General features: G+C 34.8%; 2 protein-coding genes across 4 annotated transcripts in view; both read right to left on the bottom strand.

The window, feature by feature from the left end:
* LOC140047450 (uncharacterized) overlaps positions 1–1,297 on the bottom strand; it is a 31,848-nt gene extending 30,551 nt beyond the window's left edge. The window contains exon 1 of one of the 2 annotated variants that reach the window (XM_072092486.1): positions 1,110–1,297. In XM_072092486.1, the coding sequence (XP_071948587.1) occupies positions 1,110–1,216 (107 nt within the window). In that variant the 5' untranslated portion in view covers positions 1,217–1,297. Of the gene's footprint in view, positions 1–20; positions 131–1,109 lie in introns of those variants that run through there. The other variant, XM_072092487.1, reaches the window with a different exon arrangement.
* Positions 1,298–2,495: 1,198 nt separating this feature from the next.
* LOC140047451 (BLOC-3 complex member HPS1-like) lies at positions 2,496–15,556 on the bottom strand. Of its 2 annotated transcripts, none has more exons than XM_072092489.1 (15): positions 15,496–15,556; positions 14,744–14,961; positions 12,866–13,018; positions 12,410–12,531; positions 10,875–10,983; positions 10,398–10,549; positions 9,522–9,762; positions 9,028–9,304; positions 8,281–8,504; positions 7,773–7,934; positions 7,031–7,140; positions 6,119–6,449; positions 5,508–5,621; positions 4,879–4,961; positions 2,496–4,334 (listed from the first exon to the last, which is right to left on the bottom strand). In XM_072092489.1, exons 2-15 carry the CDS (start codon positions 14,858–14,860, stop codon positions 4,160–4,162), a joined length of 2,370 nt encoding a protein of 789 aa, XP_071948590.1. In that variant the 5' UTR covers positions 14,861–14,961; positions 15,496–15,556; the 3' UTR covers positions 2,496–4,159. The 2 variants fall into 2 exon arrangements, with proteins under 2 accessions (XP_071948590.1, XP_071948589.1); XM_072092488.1 differs by having other exon boundaries at positions 8,281–8,508; positions 8,939–9,304.
* Positions 15,557–17,091: the final 1,535 nt, after the last annotated feature.

Here is a 17,091-nt window from a genome sequence, read left to right on the forward strand (position 1 = left end):
AAAAAAACATCAGAACTTACCATTATTTATAGAATACGAGGAACTTAACATTTTCCCTGCAGACTCGTATTATATAACGAAATTACATTGCGACAACCAAGGTTGGCAGAGGGGTAAAGTCCCTGCTCAATATACAGTGGTGTACCACATTAATTATTTGTGTTGTTTACAAAGTGGGTTAAACCAATATTTTAGTCGACAACAGAGAATGTATTGTTTGTTCATAATCCTAATTTTAACCTCAACACCCGCATCAACATCAAAAGCATTTATTATTTTGCTAATAAATTAATTTATAGTTTTTAAATATGTCATATCACTATAAAAATAAATTCAATAAGTGAGTAAAATGCTTTTAATTTGTATTATATAATCCCTATAAAAGAAATGAATTAGTCCAAACGATGACCGAACTTTAAATCCCAGATTATGGGGAAAACCTGATATTAAAGAACTATAGACCATTCAAGAACAGACACTAGTTTCTTACACAGATTAAAACTTTTGATTTTAACACTTTAAAAATCGTAAGGTTTTAAAAATGAGATTTTATTGTTACCGTGTTAGGTCTATGATTTTTGGGGGGTTTTTCGGTTTTTTTTTTTCATTTTGTTTGTCAAATGCTTACCATTTACTCCATGCTATTACATCCTCGATTTTTCTCACAAATGCTAATTTATTCATTGTGTAGGCCTAGCCATTTCCTTCGCGTAATAGGGATATACCCGCAACAACCAAACATTATGCAATTGTTGTGACGCGCGCCTACACTTGGTAAAAGCTAACCTTGCAAACATATTTCAAAATCAATTTATTTGTATTTTTGACGTGGATTTGTCAATTCGGAATTTTAATTAAATTAAACGTTTGTTTTCTACAAAAAGTAATAGATCTGAACGAGGCAAAACACTAAATAATAACAATGTCTAGATAATTATATTTAAATAAATAAATAACTTATAAATTCATATTCTTTGTTATTGAAAGAAATGCATTGTAATTTACTATTAATCTGATTTATTTAGATTTATTATACACATTTATTTTGGGGTAACATTTAAAGTTTAAAATTTAACTAAATATTTTATGAGTAAAATAAACATGCTTACCCTTGCTGCCAATGAATTATTTCCTCATATCGGACAGTTTTCCGTCCACGGCGACGACGTTTTCCGATCAAATCCGGAGTGGGTGAAGCATACTCGGAATAAAACATGTTTTTTTATATATATATTTCGGCTTGTTTACAGCCTACCTTTGCTCCACTAAGTCGTACATGCGAATGTACCTGATGTGTGTGTGTGTGTGTTGTTTCAGTATGGTATTTCGTCCTACCATCATTTCGATTATGTTGGTATATCGTCTACCAGCTTCTTTCAAAATTAGCTATTGTATTAATTACCTTCCAATCACAGCCCAATATAATCTTGATAACAATATTTTGAATAACAATCGCAATTATTCATGAATCCGGTTTAAAACACCGTTTATTTTAATGTAGACATCTTCCATTACAAGACAAATATTTGATACAAATACATTTTATACATTTTACAATATTACGCTTAAACTTTCTTTGCATAGATAATGACTCATATTACAATATACGCATGATTATTAAAAGGATACACTTAATTAATTATTATTAAATGTATTCATCGCCGATTCATCGTCATCGTCATTGCCATCTTACCATCATAATGCATCACTTTCATCGTCGTCATTATTATTATCATAATGCATCATTGTCATCGTCATCATTATCATCATAATGCATCATAGTCATCGTCATTATCATCATAATGCATCATTGTCATCGTCGTCATTATCATCATAATTCATCATTGTCATCGTCGTCATTATTATCATCATAATGCATCATTGTCATCGTCGTCATTATTATCACAATAATTCATCATTGTCATCGTCGTCATTATTATCATAATAATGCATCATTGTCATCGTCGTCATTATTATCACAATAATTCATCATTGTCATCGTCGTCATTATCATCATAATGCATCATTGTCATCGTCGTCATTATTATCATCATAATTCATCATTGTCATCGTCGTCATTATCATCATAATTCATCATTGTCATCGTCGTCATCATAATTCATCATTGTCATCATAATACATCATTGTCATTGTCGTCATTATTATCATCATAATGCATCATTGTCATCGTCGTCATTATTATCATCATAATGCATCATTGTCATCGTCGTCATTATTATCATCATAATGCATCATTGTTATCGTCATCATTGTCATCATAATGCATCATTGTCCTCGTCATCATTGTTATCATCATCGTCGTCATCATTATCAGCATCATCATAATATTTTGTAGAATATGCTGTTGCTTATCATTAGCTATTAAAAACTCTCCTTCACTCTTACCCCAATTCTAGCTCATACTTCTACTTGCATTTATTAAATAGCTATTTAGAACATGTAAAAAAGATAACATGCAAAGCAACAACTTCTCTATTTGTAATATTGTTTTTATTAATGCATAGCCACCATAATCATGTAAAAATGTGTACATTTGTGGATTGTGTCAATTATGGTATTTGTTATAGTGCCATTTATCACAATGAACTTGATACTTTATTCAATATGTCCATTTTGATTTTATTTTGTTATGGACTGTGTTAATTGTACATCATTGTGTTTCACATATTTATTATATTGTAATCTACAGTTTTTCTATGTTTCTCCTTCTAAGGGAGATGAATAAATTTGATTTGTTTTGTTTGCTGTAACAAAGTTTAATAATAATAAATAGCAATTAAGATAAAAACAGTTAAAACTACAGTATATATTATTGCTTATATCAAAGCTGTTCGAAATGTTTTTTCTTCAAACCGAGTTCCTTAATTATTCCTATCCATTTGTTTGATTTGAAGAAAATTATTTTTTTGTAAACATCATTTCAAGATTCTATATAAAAATACAATAATATGCATATCAGGGCCGTAGCCAGGATCTGTCAAGGGGGGGTTCGGACACTAAATATTTGGGTCACCCCCCCCCCCCCCTCACCCAGCCTGGTGCGAAGCGAATTTTGTTAATTGACACCCCTAGATGGCCGGAAAAGCATGCTATATAACCAATGAGCAAAAAGATCATACTTTTTTTCTCCTCCTCAAACACGTCGATAATTTAAATGACGATAACTATTTGTTGCCGTATGTTAGATGCGCGTGCTCTGTGCGGAACCGCCGATTGTTTGATCAATTACTACGTATTTTGTTTTGTGTTCAAGTTCAATGCGAACGTATATCTAGGAGCAGCTCCGAAAAAAGCACACTGGGTGAAGGCAAATGCTATTTGCTAGCTTTATCTATAATATTTATTTACAGCAATTTGTTGAGGAATATAAATATGTAAATAGGTGATATTGATACATTTTAGTACGTATCGGCTGGTGGTCTAGAAAAAAATAATCGGATGCCATAATGTGAACTACGTCAGTACTTGATACCATAGATATTATAGTGTAAAATATTAATATTCACTATAATCCTCTATGATACATTATACTTCATAGTCACACATAAATACTGATGTACGTCGGAAGGCTATACTTTATGCATGCTGTCTGACTGCCAGTGATCTAAACAATTATAGGTACGCAGTTGTCTGGCGGTGTCCTTTGTACGAATCGTTCGTGCGCCAGCTCGCTATGAGACGCGTCAATATCATGTTACATGCAGGGACCAAACATTTATTTTTCAGGTTAAAGTCGGCAATTCATTTGCAGCTTTTAGAAATTTACAGACACGTATCACTAGTTGACGCTCATACAGAGAAGAAGGTTCACGAACAAGTTTACGAATTTTTCAATTTACAAACAACTTTTTGTACTGTGGGGCACGTATTTGGAGGATTTTTGGAGATGAGGGTGAGGTATTGGGCATGTCGGGGATGGGGGTTCGCAGTTGGTTAAGGGGGGTTCGCTGTAAAGGGGGGTTCGCCCGAACCATAAAAACCCCCCCTGGCTACGGGCCTGCATATTGTACACATACAATTTTTGTCATATAAAATATTTTGAAATTTATTTACTATGAAACCCATACATATAACCGCCAAGTGGATGCACTATGAAACCTAGCCCTCCCCTCCTCCTCCCCTTCATTTGCAACACTCATCATAATAATGATATGGGTTTCTGGATATCACCTGTCTCCCATAACCAGAGTGCTAGCTTCTGACTCTGAGCAAGTACAAACTGTATAGGTACAACTGCCAAGTGGATGCACATGAGTTCATAGCATTGTACTAGTCCTGGGGTAAGACTTGGAAAGCAGCTTTGCACCAAATTCCTAGAAAAAATCACATACATTAATACAATGTATAACCAAAACAAATGAATAACATATCAGCACCATCTCTCCTACCACAATCACCACCACAAATGAATATTGTAAAATACCACAATCTCCACTACAAATGATATCAACCTCACCACCACTGTCCACGGTACCACAATCAGCAACACAAAACAAATATTGGCCCCCCTGCCCCTAACACAATCTCCACCACAAATTGTATCAAAATTGTATCAACCTCATCACCACCAACCCTGGTACCATAATCACCCCATCTATATTGCTATTATAACTATTATGACATAACAACCTCATCACCACCAACCCTGGTACCATAATCACCCCATCTATATTGCTATTATGACATAACAACCTCATCACCACCAACCCTGGTACCATAATCACCCCATCTATATTGCTATTATGACATAACAATACCCATAAAATACTCAACAAATTGCTGTTGTCATCTACATTAAATTGTGTACATTATTCCATTTTGATTGAAACATGAAAACCTGCTTCTGGCCACGCTTACTTATAGAAATCTGTTGCAATTATCCCTGGAGGAGGACCATTGATATCTATAGTGGGTATCACACGGCACTCTAAAGAACTGCCCTGAAAATATAATGAATCAAGACTTTTTATTGGCATCTCCTTACACCAGAAATCATATATTTTTTTAAACTTGATTTCTTTTACAGAAGACTACAAATGATGGTTCATTACCATGTTCTTTTAAATACACACCTATGATATACTGTACAATAATATGCCATTAGTGAATAAATAAATGTTTTTTGAATTTGAACTTAAACTATAAATACAGTTTATTCAATAGAATACAATTGAGTATAAAAACAGGCCTTTATGTATACCATTGGTAACAGTACAATTGAGTATGAAAACAGGCCTTTATGTATACCATTGGTAACAGTACAATTGAGTGTGAACACAGGCCTTTATGTATACCATTGGTAACAGTACAATTGAGTATGAAAACAGGCCTTTATGTATACCATTGGTAACAGTACAATTGAGTATAAAAACAGCCTTTTATGTATACCATTGGTAACAGTACAATTGAGTGTGAACACAGGCCTTTATGTATACCATTGGTAACAGTACAATTGAGTGTGAACACAGGCCTTTATGTATACCTACCGAAGTATCTTCAAACCACAAGAAGTATGAGTAGAAGAAGTCGCCTTCTCTGTAGGCCACAGATATATAACCTTCTTTAATGAACCTGTGTAATTTACCAGTCATTGACCAAACCTATGATAAAATGAGTAACATTAAAGATGAAGAAACCTGCAAGAATTCACTCTAGTCTTCTGCTTAATATTAAAGTAAAGGCGAGTCCTGTGTTCATTCTAAACGTAGGCATTGTGTGGTAGGGTGGCCAGTTCCTTTCCACGTTAGTAGTTTCAACCAGGTACTCATTTACAGCTGAGTTGACTGGGAGTTTAGGGGGCCCCCCTGTATGAAAGTCACATGTTCTAACCACTCAGCTACACAACTCCCTAAAACACTTATTCAGGGAACACCCCTATTCAGGGGTTATTCTCCTGTGAATCGAAGAACACTGTGCAACATATAACCAAGATGTTCAAAGAGGGACTCACAAACCTTAACAGGTTTATAGTCTAAAGGTCAAGGTAAATCAAGGTAAATATACATCCAACTCCTATTCAGGTGATACCTCTATTAAAGGGACATTTCTTGGGTCCTAAAGATGTCCCCTACAGGTGTTCTAATGTATTTTACTTTACCTTATCATGGATTAAAAGAGATGCATCTCTTCCATCACTCCCCTCTGTCTTTGTAACATTCACAGCTGGTGCTGTAATAAGATCAGCCGTCCTATCTATATACACAAAGTGTATCAGACCTGGGAACTTCTCAAGATAAGTTGTCATTGTTATGTTTCTTTGAGCTTTCACTGTAAGGTACTGTTGGTAAAGACATAAATGATTTGCAGTGTGTTTCTGTACACTGTCCAAAGTCTTCTCATAAAGAGGTCCAGAATGTTTTGGAGATAGATATTTCAATCTGAATATTGTTCGCAAGATTCTTTTAAGTTCAGATACAGCAGATTCCAATCTGATGATAAAAAAAAGTAAATTACAGAATAAATAAGACTAATAATAGTTATATAATTTAATATTGTGAAACCAAACAAAGTCATTATTTTTTGGATCAAACACATGGATTTTTAAATTTGTATTTTTGGAAAACAGTTATCTGCATTTGTGGTTCCAAATGTACCAGTTGCTAGGCAATGTGAAAGGGGTAGTACCATTGGTTCTGAAATACTGAGTACTGAAAAATGGCCAAAATTCAATATCTTTAATCCCTCATTGGGAAATTTAAAAAACATGAAACACACCAGTACAAAATATATAATACAACAAATTAAACATCATGTATACAATTTTTAAAATTTAAAATTATCTAAAGCTCTGTCTACACTATCAACAAAAAAATGTGATGTGCCCATATATGGACATGATGATGTCATATCACTACGATATTTGGGAATATCACTACTATATTTGGGCACATCACATTTTTTTGTCAAACTAGTTTGATAATGTAGACAGAGCTTAATACAGTACAGTCTGATGGAAACTTGTACAAATGAATTTCTTTTACGGTAAATCTTTATGATTTGAATACCTTACCTAGGTGTCATTGGTTCTGGTATACCACTATCAGAATACTGAAAAAGCCCAAATTTACGGCAATTATCCCAGCAAGCATTGAGAGAATTAAAATGCCTCAAAAGAACACCCTAAAACAGCGAAATAATAATAACATTTTTAAAAATTCTAAATTTTAAATTTGTGTTGGTATAATTTTCAAAACATGTACAAACAGCGACCCATGTTGTTTTTGTTTAAAAAAAATCTTTTTTTTTACATATTTTTTTGTTTATGAAGGTTGTCTGGCATGATGAATATGAATTAGCAATATTTTCGACAAACATTGTAATTAATATTTCTGACCATGGCATGGAACACACGATTTTCTTAGATTTTAATCTTTCTCAATTTACTTATATATATATAAGTGTGCGTGTATTATTCACTGTAAACTTGTTGCACATTGAGACTGTGCCTCTGATTTAAAAGAGACACAATAAAAGTTAAATTCAGTGTGTACTGTACATTTAAATGGTTACCAAACTGACAAGCACCTGCTTCTTTTGGTATACTATTGAATATTGTAACATTCTCACTCCTGAGGACAATCAAGGATATTGACATCGAGAAACTAACAGTTTTTTTTAGAAATAATATAAGTCACATGTATTGCAAACTTTATATCAACATTTGCTTTCGCTATGCAAACCTTCAAAAAATGTAATTGTAATAGTGAATAAAAAAAAATTTGCCAACTTTATATTTAAAATATTGTACTAACCCTTGATTTTTGTAAAAGTTCTCTAATCTTTTTAATATACATATCAATACCATCGACAGCTCTTTTCAATGTCACCCTCGTCTGACGTTCAACCTTGTCATGATCTAGGGGTTCTAAGGAATCCAGTGCTTTGCAAAGATATTCAGCTAACTTGGATTTAACCTGCAAAAAATGATATGTTTTGATCAAATGTTAGCTTCTCAGTCTCTTGAGCTCTGTTTACACTATCAAACTAGTTTGACAAAAAAAGTGTGATGTGCCCATATATGATAGTGATATGATCAAATATGGTAGTGATATGACATCATCATGTCCATATATAGGCAAATCACATTTTTTGTCACATAAAGTTTGATAGTGTAGACAAGGCTTAAGGAAATAGATATTTATGACATGAATAAAACAAAGAATTCTGGGATTTGAACACAAGCACATTGAGTTTAACAATAATTGCAGCAACAAAAACAGACAATATGTTTATATAAATTAAGAAATCACAAAATCTCACCTCACTTAGTATGACCATAGTAATACCAGGTAGAATTGGAATAAACTGAGCAATGTGAGGAGTGTATTCACATGAATGACTTCTAAGAAACACAGGTATTCTTAATTTCTCATTTCTTGGAAACTGTCGTGGCTTGGTCGGTTTTAACGTGGCAAATGTAAATATAGGATTCTCTTGGAACGTAGGCTGTACCTCTTCAGGCACTGTATCATCATCAGAATAATCTGTCTGGAAAATGGGCAAACATTTTAAAATCTAAATTATCATTTCTCCTGATTAGCTGAAGTAGTCAAATTTCAAAACCGCATTTAATTCTATAACTTTTCTTTCAATCAAAGCAATTTATTAATTGCTTACTGCATTTTTTTGTTGGACTATTAATTTATAGTCTATACCGCTCTGATTTGACTATCAAACTTATGTGACAAAAAAAAATGTGATCATATACTGTATGGACACGTTGATGTCATATTTCTACCATATTTTGGCAAATCACATTTTCTTGTCACATAAAGTTTGATAGTGTAGATAAAGTTTGATAGCGTAGATAAAGCTTAAATTAGTTGCATCCAGATGGCAGCTGAAGTTACAAGCCTAATTGCATATTCTCTGAGAATCAGAATACGAAACTAATCACAGGTCAGTGAACTATACTTACTTCAGAGATCTGATTCTGTTCATCATACAAAGCTTTAAAATCAATAGTTCTATCATTTTGAGGTGTAAAAAAGCGATCTTCATGCTCACATGTGTCTCTTCCATGAATATCTAATGATTTGGGAATATGATACCTAACATGATGAGTGCAGGGATCTACTACATCAGTAGCTACGTTATCTTCACTGTCTGATATGTCTTGGTCCACATTAACATCTTTAGAAGGACTTTGTTGTGAGTTATGGTTGATTGGCTCCATAATAGTTGGAATGTCAGATGGTAATGTGATTTCTGGTAGGGTCATCTCTTCTTCCACAGGTGTGCAACATCTCTCTGGTGTATTTGCAGGACTATTTGATGAGTTTGGCTATTAAAAAAATTAATAAAAAAATCTTTAATTTTAAACGGAGGCTTGTTCACAACAAAATGTGTTCTTGCACAAGGCCGTATGAAAGAAGTACAACTGCAGTATCACAACTAGCAACATTTATAAACAATATTATTCTTTATATCTTATTTTAATATAAAACAAATCAGAAAATGTTGCTAACTTTGTAGCTTTAGAAGAAGAAAAAATAATTTACAGTGTGAAAATCCTCTCCATCTCCACTAGCATCTCCACTATTAGCAGTGCTGGAAGTTTGTCTTCTGTTCTCCATCATACACTCGTTGCTTAGCAACTCAGGTGTGTCACATGACTGATCATCAACAGCCTTGAATGGATGTGAGAGCATGTCATCTAGCGTCTCTATTGATGGATAGATGTCACATGCTAGAAGTGTTAAAAGCAAGATGTCCGATGGTTGCAGTTCTTTTGCTTTAGGACTGTAAATGTAAAAACATAAATAACAAAATATGAAAATAGATATATAAATGTAAATTATATATTTTCTATGTCTTGAGAGATTACTATAGTGGATTATAGTGGTACCTGGATTATAGTGATGCCTGGATTATAGTGGTACCTGGATCATAGTGATGCCTGGATTATAGTGGTACCTGGATTATAGTGATGCCTGGATTATAGTGGTACCTGGATCATAGTGATGCCTGGATTATAGTGGTACCTGGATTATAGTGATGCCTGGATTATAGTGGTAACTGAATTATAGTGATGCCTGGATTATAGTGGTACCTGGATTATAGTGCACCTGGATATAATGGCACCTAGATTATAGTTGTTCCTGGATTATAGTGGTACCTGGATTATAGTGGTTCCTGGATTATAGGGCACCTGGTTTATGGTGGCCCTGTATTATAGTGTCACCTGGATTATAGTGGTAACTGAATTATATTGACACCTGGATACAATGGTACCTAGATTATAGTGGCATCTGAATTACAGGGATCTGGATTATAGGACACCTTGATTAAAATGGCACCTGGATTATAGTGGCACCTGCATTATAGTGGTACGTGGATTAAAGTGGTACCTGAATTATATTCTTATATTCACTTACGTGGAAAACAGAGCAAGGAGTTTAGCATTGACAAGCAGCATGGTGTGCATTGCGTTCTTCTCTCCGTTGCTTCCCATTTTCTTTAACGTTAATTCAAGAAGATTAATACACATTTCATTCACACCTTGATTCACTTGTAATCGTTCAATGGCCTTTCAAAAAATATAAAAATACAACAATTATTAATTTGATTCAACTTTTTCAATAGCGTAGTACCTGATTATCAAATTCCTATTGACTGATTTTTAATGTTTTCTGTACACCCGAAAAATTTAATAATAAAGCATTTAGAGTGCAGAAGGAGGCCACAATAGTAGGTTAAAATGGCAAAAATTTTATTTTTACTATTTATTATTACTATTTTACTATAGGTATAGTGATCAAAAACTCCATAATTTTGAACCAGTGTAAAAAATGATTTTCTTATCGAATAGAATGTATTTTTGAGTTTGATTGCCTAAATATTCTGAAACCTACTTCGAATAAAAAGCATTGTTCTTGGTTGTACAGCTGTAGCCATGTATTCAACACGCTTCCCAATGTCACCCACTTTTCCTCTCTCTTAGCGATACTGTCTGGACGGAGGCTGTAACAAAATTGTATTGTTCCTTGTTATTCAAAGTGCCAACTTGTTTTCACTAATTAAATTATTTTACAATGTGAAAGCACTGTTCAGTAAACCAACTTTCATCTGGTTAAAATTATAGCACAGTTTGAAACAAAATAGCACACACTAGATCAACTTGTACCTTTAAAACCCTATTTTATGCTTTCTCCTTGTGATTATATTTTTTTTTTCAAAGGGTCTTATGACTACAGACAATTACTTGTCTCTGTAAGATCCCTGTAATGTAAGTAGTTATATTGCTGAATATATGTGAATTTGACAAATGTATGTGCTTTTTGATTTCTGGTCTACGACCAATATAGGTGATGAGAAGAATCATTGCATCATAGCAACCTTTTGTTTCAGGGTGTGGTAGTCTGCAGTTCTAACGATTAATGTGCGCATGTGTGTACATTATTCAATTAATTATTGAGACCTAATGACAAGTATTATAGCAAACTTTTGTTTCAGGGTGTGGTAGTCTGCAGTTCTAACGATTAATGTGCGCATGTGTGTACATTATTCAATTAATTATTGAGACCTAATGACAAGTATTATAGCAAACTTTTGTTTCAGGGTGTGGTAGTCTGCAGTTCTAACGATTAATGTGCGCATGTGTGTACATTATTCAATTAATTATTGAGACCTAATGACAAGTATTATAGCAAACTTTTGTTTCAGGGTGTGGTAGTCTGCAGTTCTAACGATTAATGTGCGCATGTGTGTACATTATTCAATTAATTATTGAGACCTAATGACAAGTATTATAGCAAACTTTTGTTTCAGGGTGGTAGTCTGCAGTTCTAACGATTAATGTGCGCATGTGTGTACATTATTCAATTAATTATTGAGACCTAATGACAAGTATTATAGCAAACTTTTGTTTCAGGGTGTGGTAGTCTGCAGTTCTAACGATTAATGTGCGCATGTGTGTACATTATTCAATTAATTATTGAGACCTAATGACAAGTATTATAGCAAACTTTTGTTTCAGGGTGTGGTAGTCTGCAGTTCTAACGATTAATGTGCGCATGTGTGTACATTATTCAATTAATTATTGAGACCTAATGACAAGTATTATAGCAAACTTTTGTTTCAGGGTGGTAGTCTGCAGTTCTAACGATTAATGTGCGCATGTGTGTACATTATTCAATTAATTATTGAGACCTAATGACAAGTATTATAGCAAACTTTTGTTTCAGGGTGGTAGTCTGCAGTTCTAACGATTAATGTGCGCATGTGTGTACATTATTCAATTAATTATTGAGACCTAATGACAAGTATTATAGCAAACTTTTGTTTCAGGATGGTAGTCTGCAGTTCTAAGGATTAATGTGCGCATGCGTGTACCATGAATTCGGACCGTACTGTATATTTAAGACAAGGTAACATAAAATTAAATTACTCATCAACGACAGGTCCATAATGCAAACAAACAATCTTGTTGAAAATCATCAGTTTTCTACATAAAAAGTCTTCAGATTCCTCACCGTCACCGTTGAACGCAATATATAGGTGATCACCAAACTAAAACAACAGAGAATAATTCATTAAATGCAGATCATATGCATAGTAATACTAATAGTTCATTCTTATATAGTGCATAAGCAAGCTCTCAGTGCGCTGCATGTTATTACCCAATAATTTTTTTGAATCAAACATGTATGGAAACATACTCCCATAATGCAGATAGTAAACATCGCAAAGTTCTGTCTCGATCTAAAAGATACCCATTTTAAATACATTGTATACACACTTGGATTATTTTGAGTTGAGTTTTGAATTTTATAAACGGTTTTGGTAATATCTACTGTATTGGGGTTACCTAGGTCATCAACCTTTAAATACCCAGATTACTTACATCTTTAAATACAAAAATTGAATCATTTTCACATGTAATAAAACTGTATCCATTATTGAGTTCACAGGCTAGAAGACTGTGAGATGCAACAATGGGCGAGAAAAATTGTGTTGCAATGTTCAAATCAAGCTTCTCCCATGATACATCATTCCTCTAAAAAAAAGAAAGTTACATTAGAATTTGACCTGCGGCGTAATGTACAGTTCAACGAACCCTGGTTTAGCACTCCTATTAGGGTTCTCCAACGCTGAGTATTACATTGGACACTCCTATTACTAAGGGTTCTCCAACGCTGAGTATTACATTGCGCACTCCTATTACTAAGGGTTCTCCAACGCTGAGTATTACATTGCGCACTCCTATTACTAAGGGTTCTCCAACGCTGAGTATTACATTGTGCACTCCTATTACTAAGGGTTCTCCAACGCTGAGTATTACATTGCGCACTCCTATTAGGGTTCTCCAACGCTGAGTATTACATTGCGCACTCCTATTAGGGTTCTCCCACACTGAGTATTACATTGCGCACTCCTATTACTAAGGGTTCTCCAACGCTGAGTATTACATTGCGCACTCCTATTACTAAGGGTTCTCCAACGCTGAGTATTACATTGGACACTCCTATTACTAAGGGTTCTCCAACGCTGAGTATTACATTGCGCACTCCTATTACTAAGGGTTCTCCAACGCTGCTGAGTATTACATTGCGCACTCCTATTACTAAGGGTTCTCCAACGCTGAGTATTACATTGCGCACTCCTATTACTAAGGGTTCTCCAACGCTGAGTATTACATTGCGCACTCCTATTACTAAGGGTTCTCCAACGCTGAGTATTACATTGCGCACTCCTATTAGGGTTCTCCCACACTGAGTATTACATTGCGCACTCCTATTACTAAGGGTTCTCCAACGCTGAGTATTACATTGTGCACTCCTATTACTAAGGGTTCTCCAACGCTGAGTATTACATTGCGCACTCCTATTAGGGTTCTCCAACGCTGAGTATTACATTGCGCACTCCTATTACTAAGGGTTCTCCAACGCTGCTGAGTATTACATTGCGCACTCCTATTACTAAGGGTTCTCCAACGCTGAGTATTACATTGCGCACTCCTATTACTAAGGGTTCTCCAACGCTGAGTATTACATTGCGCACTCCTATTACTAAGGGTTCTCCAACGCTGAGTATTACATTGCGCACTCCTATTAGGGTTCTCCCACACTGAGTATTACATTGCGCACTCCTATTACTAAGGGTTCTCCAACGCTGAGTATTACATTGCGCACTCCTATTACTAAGGGTTCTCCAACGCTGAGATTACATTGGACACTCCTATTACTAAGGGTTCTCCAACGCTGAGTATTACATTGCGCCCTCCTATTACTAAGGGTTCTCCAACGCTGCTGAGTATTACATTGCGCACTCCTATTACTAAGGGTTCTCCAACGCTGCTGAGTATTACATTGGACTACTCATGCTCTAGGGGCCTTGGACTGCTCATGCTCTAGGGCCCTTGGACTGCTCATGCTCTAGGGCCCTTGGAATGCTCATGCTCTAGGGCTTTTGGGTTTTAGTTAGTGAGCACTCATAGCTGTTAGGCCACTGAATTTGACATTTTTACTATTTTATGATACATAATATTAGTATTATACAGTATTATACAGTATAACAATAACAATAATTATCTTAGCTGCATTTGGTATTTTAAAAATATTATTATTTTCTTGAGCAGTCTTGAGTGTTTGTGGGCCATATAAATCTATATTATTATTTTCAAGGAATTAGAACAGCAAATAGTGTCTGCATTATTAAATTCAATATTATTATTAGTTTACATTGGATTAATTTTTAATATTAATCTCTGGAATTGTCAAACCTGAATAAGTCCCTTGTCAATAGCAACTTCATTTGCATGCTGGATAAACGATGCATCTGCGGACATAAAGACAATATCCGGTATTCCGGAATTCATTAGTACAATCACACATTTCATGATCAGTTGCTTGCACCATTCCAAATCCAAGATGTGTACTACTACTGCTACTACATAGTCATAGTTAGTAGCCTAGGCCCAAAGCTATTTTGTTTTGTAATCTGTAAAAAAAAAAAATAAAAAATTTCTTAGACATACAGATCGCCTAGCTAGACTAGGCATATGCTAAAAGTAAAATAACCTGTGTGTGGCGAATCCACCCAGCCAGGGAAGAAGTAAAAGTGCCTGCCAGTGGTGGGCCGAGCCAATCCTAGCTCTAGGTAGGCCTAGTCTAGACTACTAGCTAGGCCTAGCCTTTGGTAGGCTCTAGGAGACTAGGCCTAGCCTCTAGTAGTAGGGTCTAGGCCTAGTGGGCTAGATAGTACAGTAGGCCTAGTATCCAGCTAGTCTAGAGGCCTTCCCTCTCTCTAGGCTAGGCCTCGCTAGTACTAGGTAGTAGCCTGCTGAGCCTAGGCCTAGCGCGCGTCCTGGCTGGGGCCTAGCCTCTCTAGCCTAGCTAGCTAGCCTAGGTAGTACCTTTTCTTTAAAAGGACAGGACAGGCCCTAGCCTTAATTATTTGGTTTGATACCCAAACTCGTATAGCTAGCCTAGTCCTAGGCCTAGATTAGGATAAAACCAATGAACTATACTTTACGTAGGCTAACTCTATGTTTGCCAGGCGCGCCTATCATGTGCTTACTCTCTTCTATCGCAGTACAGTGCGAGCCAGCGAGGCATGCAATTTAAGTGACCAACCAAAGAATCATATATAGTCCAGTCAAAAATCACCCTCACCATGGTATAAGAACGTACCCTAATAAAATTTCATCCGTAGGTTCTATGTATATAGGTAATAACATTTCTTGATGTTGCGTCTTGCAAAACTTGGGATTTTACGAGAAAATTTGACTTTTATACCCAATTTATAACTACCTCATGTCGTATTATTGTGTACAGCGAATGCGACGAAGCGTGACTGAAATTACGAGACGCCGTTTGCGCCCGTTGAAAAATGCATTAACAAAGCTAAAAACCTACAAAATTAATAGTTTATACAATAATTTAAATATAGTTTACAATAAATTGTATAATAAAATACATAACATATAAAGAAAACTCAAGTTTAATCTCAAATATTTACAGATATGTGTTTAAAAATGTACAAATCAAAATGGCCTTCCATAAATTAAAGTGCGCCCTCACTCGTCATACTTTTATCGGACTTGTATGGATGATGGTTATACAAGGCATTAATAATACGAAACCCGATGCGGTTTGTTAGTTATTGCCTCTGCAAGAGGCAGAATATTATATTTTCACAAATATATTTCTAGTTTTTATCATGGAAAAAAGAATTGTATATATTTAAACACATTACAACCTCCAGTCTACCATCATGGTGGATAAAGTGAAGCGCCGTATTGTATATGCTATAGCGTAATGATCTTCTAGTTATCTGGTTATATTCTGGACATTCTTTTTTTCACAGCATTACTTGCGTGGATATCACAATGCATTTGTTTATTCGCGATTATAGTCAATATTAATTTGAGTAAGAATCATTTTTAAATGACAGTCCATTTCGCGTATACGATATAATAAAGATTTAAATTAATAAAGTACTCTGAAATATTTTCTCATTGGTTATCCGCAACAAAGAATCCTTGTGATTGTTAGTTTTGTTTAATTTTCTTTGAATTGTTTATTGGCATCCATATCGTATGATGTGTGAGAAAATGTAATCCTGCCACCGAAGGTTCTTTCTGTTCGAAGACTTCTGACGGATAACTGTGTTATTCTTTTACATTTAATTAATTAATTAATGTTCATCTTCACTTTTGGGAAAAATAGCCTACATCTTTTAAACGTCATTTATAAGCATTTGAATAAGCCAACAAATTAAACTACTGTGTTCTCCCAAGCTTTTTAAATTTTATTTAAATGCATTAAAATGCGTCGGACTCGGCGGATAACAATATTTGAAATAAATGCATATAAAACTTTTGTTCTGGACTTTACTTTTTTGTCCCAAGTGAGAACTTTCAGGCCGTGGAGGTGAACCGATCGTTTATGACATGCTTTTGTGTATAAAATGTCCAATAATAATTGTAGGACTACTCTCAACCAAAACACTTTATATTAGAATGTATCTAATATACGTCACGTCTTAAAAAATTGGAAGAATTGGGTAATACAGTATGTCGTTTCTCGCGAATCACACTCCAACATTCTCACTTTCTTTTATTTAGTG

The sequence above is a fragment of the Antedon mediterranea genome, chromosome 4 (assembly GCF_964355755.1).
Source record: "Antedon mediterranea chromosome 4, ecAntMedi1.1, whole genome shotgun sequence".
NCBI lineage: Eukaryota > Metazoa > Echinodermata > Crinoidea > Comatulida > Antedonidae > Antedon > Antedon mediterranea.

Bases quoted from the DNA above. Each gene is read 5' to 3' on its own strand.
- LOC140047451 (XM_072092488.1), bottom strand. From the start codon at position 14,860: ATGAAATGTGTGATTGTACTAATGAATTCCGGAATACCGGATATTGTC. The intron at 12,532-12,865 runs GTAAGTAATCTG...CTGTTGTTTTAG, and splicing joins CAATTTTTGTATTTAAAGAT to TTTGGTGATCACCTATATAT. The intron at 10,984-12,409 runs GTAATTTAATTT...ATTTTGTTACAG, and splicing joins TATGGACCTGTCGTTGATGA to CCTCCGTCCAGACAGTATCG.